The sequence below is a fragment of the Capsella rubella genome, unplaced genomic scaffold (genome assembly GCF_000375325.1).
Source record: "Capsella rubella cultivar Monte Gargano unplaced genomic scaffold, Caprub1_0 scaffold_2, whole genome shotgun sequence".
NCBI classification, from domain to species: Eukaryota; Viridiplantae; Streptophyta; class Magnoliopsida; order Brassicales; family Brassicaceae; genus Capsella; species Capsella rubella.
The window spans coordinates 5,987,390-5,993,389 of NW_006238922.1; the positions used below are offsets into that span (position 1 = coordinate 5,987,390).

The 6,000-nt window shown below is 36.4% G+C and overlaps 1 protein-coding gene across 1 annotated transcript; it reads left to right on the plus strand.

Annotated features, from left to right (window-relative positions):
* The first annotated feature begins 1,185 nt into the window (after window positions 1-1,185).
* On the plus strand, window positions 1,186-1,762 carry LOC17894496. The gene is made up of 2 exons (XM_023788469.1): window positions 1,186-1,578; window positions 1,673-1,762. Exons 1-2 carry the CDS (start codon window positions 1,186-1,188, stop codon window positions 1,760-1,762), a joined length of 483 nt encoding a protein of 160 aa, XP_023644237.1.
* The last annotated feature ends 4,238 nt before the right edge of the window (window positions 1,763-6,000 follow it).

Genomic DNA, 6,000 nt, shown 5'->3' on the forward strand with positions numbered 1-6,000 from the left:
TATACGATTAAAAAAGTGTTCCATTTCAGGCAAACGAGAACCATGAAGGATTGTTTTGTGCTAAACTGTGTGGATGAAAGATGTGATTGGAGGATTTTGGCTTGTGAGTTGAGAAACAGTGGTTACAATGAAATCAAGAAAGCTTCGCTTGACCACACTTGCCCCATGGAAACAAGAAGCGATTACAAGAAGAAGGCAACATCAAGAGGAATTACAGCTGTTTATAAAGCAAAATACAGTGATCCCTCAAAGGGACTAGTACCAATGGAGTTGCAGCAGCTAGTATTGGAAGAGCCTAAGGTTGATGCATCTTACAGCAAATGTTGGAGAGCGTGGGAGAAGGCGCAGGGGAATTTATTTGGGACTGAGGAGGAATTGTATGACAAACTTGCTGATTATTTGCATGCATTGAAGCTTGGAAATCCTAGCATAGTGACAGACATTAAAACTATAATTGGAGATGATGGAAAAGAGAAATTCTTGTATATATTTCTAGCATTTGGTGCGTCAATCCAGGGCATTAGGCATCTACGACGAGTGCTGGTTGTGGATGGAACACATTTAATCGGAAAATATAAGGGTGTTTTGTTGACAGCTAGTGGACATGATGCTAACTTTCGAGTGTTCCCCCTAGCGTTCGCAATTGTGGATAGCGAGAATGATGAAGCTTGGACATGGTTTTTCCAGAAGGTGGAGAGGATTACTGCTGACAGTGATACGCTAACGATCATTTCAGATTGTAACCAGTCTATATACACTGCTAAGAAAAGTGTTTTTCCAAAAGCTAAGCATGGAGCTTGTATTGTTCACTTGGCTAGGAATGTTAATGCTAGATTCCATTGCAAAGGTTTGGCGAAGATGGTTAGTAATGCTGGTTATGCTTACACAGTTGGTGCGTTCAGGGTGTTACACAGAAACATAACGGGCAAAAAACATGGAATGTGCTAAGTACTTGGACAAAATCGGAACTGCTCATTGGTCATGCGCATATTTCTAGGGAGAACGTTACAACCTTATGACTAGCAACATTGCAGAGACTTTGAATAAAGCTTTGTGGAAAGGCAGAGCTTCACCGATAGTGGAGCTGCTGAAATTTATCCGTGCTATGCTCACCTGATGGTTTCGTGCTCGTAGGAAGAAGGCTGGAAAGAATAGGGGTTGGTGACTCCCGAGGTAGATAAACATATGACAAAGCGTATGGTGACGGTTAAATGCAGCAAGGTTGATAGTATAAGTAGCTGGAGTTATGAAGTGGTAGGGTTGTTCGGTGGGAAGCATGATGTGTTGCTGGATTTGAAAAAGTGCACGTGCAAAATATATGACAAAGACAAAATCCCATGTGGCCATCCGATGTTGGCATCATATACTCAAGATACCCCTCATGCCACACTGGTAGGGGAATTTTACAAAACAACTACGTGGGCAGCTACTTATGCAGGGGTCATTAGCCCAGAGTTGAATGCAGAGAATATAGACTTGGCGGAGGAGATTGTGTATAGGGAGCTGCTGCCACCTAATGCAAGGAGGCCATCTAGCAGGCCAAAGCAAGCGAGGATCCCATCCATTGTAGAATATCCAGTAAGTTATGGTTGAATATAATCCTTTGTTCGTAATGTGTAATTGATGGTTGTCATGGTTTGACATTGATATATTGTTTGTCTGTTTTTCATAGAAATCTTCATCAGCTCCGGCAAAAGTTCAAAGGTGTTCAAGATGCAAAGAGACTGGGCACAATAGGACTAGGTGTGACAACCCAATCTGAATAGTGTTTTCGTGGATGGGAAAGAATGAGCCGCGAGGGTTTTTGTTGTTGTAATGGGGTTGTCGGTTAGTAGAGTAATTGTTTGGGTGGTAATGGGTGCGGTTAAGGTGAAATGTTTGCCATCTCGTGGATGGGGAAGTTTTAACCCCGAATTTTTTTTGTACTGGGGGTTGCGGTTAGTATTCTAATTTTTGGGCTGTAAGCAAACGGTTAAGCTAAACAATTAACGGTCATCTGTTGAAAGCAATTTGGGTGTGTGTTACATGTATGCCCTTTTACTTCTGGGAAACTTTGTCATTGAGATTAGCTTCCGAGTAAGTGGTTATTTATTTAGAAAAAACTACGTTTCCTTTGTGATGTTTTAGACTCATGCTTGTAAGCATGGATATTATCCGTCTAATCGAGCAAAGCTTACTAAGTTATGGAGTTTTGTTCATGGGTATCCACATGGCTTTGTACTGTATATATTATATATAGTACCTCAGTGATTATTGCTCTGTTCTCAACTACCAACAAGTCATAGTCCAGAAATAGAGAAATATAAGGGGGTGATATTCCAAGAGATAACTAGATAAAAAAGAAAACAATTTCGGTGTGATGGATCTAGTTTAGCAAGTGTTGAAGTTATGTTAATGGGTATCCACATGGTTTCAGACTAAATGATAGGTATATAGTCCACGAGTAATCATCCTTATGTTCCAGTCTGTCCAAATGAAATTATCCACATGTACGTATTTCACTGTTAGGAGTGTTGTGTATCACTGAATTGCGTTATGAAATGGCCGGTGGGTAGATGTATGAACCAATGTTGGTGGGTGATTTAAGGGAGCTTTAATTGGACCATCAGAAAAGGGGAGGTCAGGAAAGTTGGGCGGGAGTATTCCCTCCAAACAGGTGTTGGAAATCATCAAGACCTATAGGGTTTAGGTTACAGCTGGCTAGTTTTTTTTTAATAAATAGAGAATTTAGCATGTTCGTAACATCGTTTTGAAATGGAAGCAGATCACGTATATGAGAGTGACGAGGTTGAGATGGCAGATCCATATAGGATAACTGCCACAAGACGTAGTTCTCTGGAACGCCGAAATTGTGCTCTATTGGTTGGCGAGTAGCGGTTCTACGGTTGCCAAGGATGTAGAGAAGGTAGTGGTAATGCTCTAAAACCCATATTTTTTGCTAGTAACATGATTTCTTCGGGTGGTGTCTAAATGTTGGAAATCCTTACGCATTTTACGTAAAGAGCCTGCTGCTGGGATTTAGGACTTGTAATATAAACGAGTCCCTGGTCACATTGGAACGTGTGAAGGATGTGTACGATGTGGCAAACCTGGCTTATTACATGTTGCAAAGCTGTGCGGGGACCCTTCAGAGTGATGACTACTGGGCGCTTAAGAAGAAGTATAGTTTTGAAACGCTGTTGCATATTGCAAACACTTTGATGTACCACATTTACATGGTTGGCCCTCGCCGATGATTTCCCACATTGTTGGGAGGAGCATGATATTCTTGAGGAGTATAACGGTGAGAGGTGTATGCACTGCATTTTCTACTATCTCTCAAGGGATATCATGTTGGTTTCGTAAGAGTGTATGCGTTATCCATGGGTGTAATTCATTTCTCTATTGTCGAAATAGTTTTTCGTTTATGTATTGTTTTCCTTAGTTAATGTAAGCGAATGTATGTTTCGAGAAAAAGTGGATAGATCTATAAAACGTATGTTTACCTCATATGGAACGGATGTCCTAAATAGATAGGTTATGAACCATGTATCTGTGTGGATATGTCTCAGTGGAATGAAGTGTTATCCAGCAATTAAATTGCAAAAAAATAAAAAGGAGATCAATAAGTTCACATTTTGTTCTCTCTCTACAATGGAACAAAGTTACTAGATGGTCCCTAATATAGGATATGCTAGAAGAAGCTACTAATGCTCTTGACAAATCTTTGACAAAATCTAAATTGCATTCGATAACTTATTTTATAAACATGTTAAATAATTTGTTATCGGGATAAATTACATATTATTTGTTAAAATAATACTAACACTATTCATCACTGATGATATAATTCAATAACACTGGTTATCATTGATTAATAGCATTCGATAACTTATTTTGAACCATGTTAAATATTCTATTATTACGGTAATTTACATATTTCTGTTAAATTAATATTTATTGCTATAAAAATGAAAATTAATATTTTCTGACATTGTATATCAAAATAATTGTTCTTTCGCCTATGACTACACTGTTTGAAAAGACTATTTATGAACAAAAGCAATAAAAACAGGGATGTATGTCAATATATAATAAATAATTTAACTACATAATTATGAATTTATCAAATAACTTATAATTTATAGCATAACATATAATTAACTATAAATAGTTTAACTAGATAACGATGAATTTATCAAATAAGTTATAATGTATAGCAGTGACATATGATTTACATAGCTAATCAAATAAATAACCACAAATGTTATATATTATCACCTATTTATATTGATAACCTATTCAAAGCTGGGAGAAGGACCATCGTGACGTCACCGTGACGGATCCCAAGCCGATGCATTCCGGCGGCGATCCTTCTTGAATAGGTTTGTACATCGGCTTAGGTTATGATACGTCCGGTAAAACCGTCGATGAGACAAATGGAGGTGAAATCACCATCTTCGTCGTTGAAATTTTTTTGAAGACGTAATCGGTTAGAGGAAGGTGGTCAAGGATGAAGATATCATGGAGCTTAGAACGGAAAATGAAAACATGAGAAGGTTCTTCTTCTTCTTCTTATTCTACTTCTTGATCTGTCTTGTTAGTGAGAAAATGCGTTTGTTGTTGGATCATCATTTGTGTGGAGAAGGTTCTTCTTTTTGCTTTATTTGTGAGAAAGTTTCTTTACAAAAAAATATGTAACGGGGATTGATGGAGAGAGAGAGAAGTGGATTGTGGAGAGAGAGAAGGGAAGCGAGTGGTGGTGTGTAAAGTTTTGGTGGATAACCTATTTTTTTAGGTGGGAGATAGGGTTAGAATGGTCAGGAAAAATGATAGATAAATAACAAAACATAGATGACATTTACTTAATAAAACAGTCAGCTGAGCCCATGAGTTACAATTACCCTAGAAGTTTTGATATTTTGCAATACAAGAGAGAAGATACAACTTTTATAATTTTTGGATAAAAATACCCTTATTATTTGGATGGGATACTGAGTTTTTTCGTAAGCATCACATGCATCAAATAAATACAGAGAAGTGGGTGTGACTACACTCCTAATATAAATGCATGACATGAGTACGAGACAACGTCACATTATTTTTTCTTGTAACATTGTTCTCATAATATATAACGTGATATGCAAAATTATAACAAGATTTATTTACATATATCATGATGCATAACTATATATCATAGAACGTTATATTATATTATTGTGAGTATTTACAAGTCTGACCTTAGATGATATAAAAATGAATTATTTGCATATACACATACTTTGTGACAAAGTATTCACCTTCACACTCACTTTCTACTACCTCTATACTTTATGTTAAGAAAATGACTATTCTATCCTTTATCATCTTTTCTCTCTCTTTAATTCTACTTTATCAAAACAACAAATTTTATAGAGTTATTTACACCTACACCTACTTTGTGGACATAAGTTTGCCAAAAAACATACTTTCAGCTATAGGTGTACTTTCTGTCTAACTCTCATATTATTGACAATAGGACTTACACCCACTTTTGTGGAGATTGTTAGCGCTTACACCCACTTTTTACTTGTGCTATACTTTTGTTCACTGTTTACAAAGAGCGTGAAACTTGTTATGACGTTTTTACCCCCAACTTAGTTATGTAGTGTAGATAGCTGAACGAAGAGATGATGAGGAGATCCGGTGGCTAAAATTAAATTCTCTCATCCTCTCTTTCTTTCTCTCCCCTAAGCTTTAGTCCTCTTTTTTCTTTTTGTTTTTTTTGTTATTGTTATTTTGGGTGGTTATTATTAAAAATTTATATATTTATTTATATATAATAAGTTATGATTTTATTTTCTTTATATTTTAAGATGCATATTGATATATTTTATATGATTTATTATCTTATATACTATCCATCTGTATATGAACATTTATTCATTGATAAGTGGATGCTCAATTACAATATTGTTAATAGATATTTACTTGTGCTTAGTCATATTGAAAACCTATTTCATCAAATAAATTGTGGTTTGT

Bases quoted from the DNA above. Each gene is read 5' to 3' on its own strand.
- LOC17894496 (XM_023788469.1), top strand. From the start codon at position 1,186: ATGACAAAGCGTATGGTGACGGTTAAATGCAGCAAGGTTGATAGTATA. The intron at 1,579-1,672 runs GTAAGTTATGGT...TGTTTTTCATAG, and splicing joins CATCCATTGTAGAATATCCA to AAATCTTCATCAGCTCCGGC.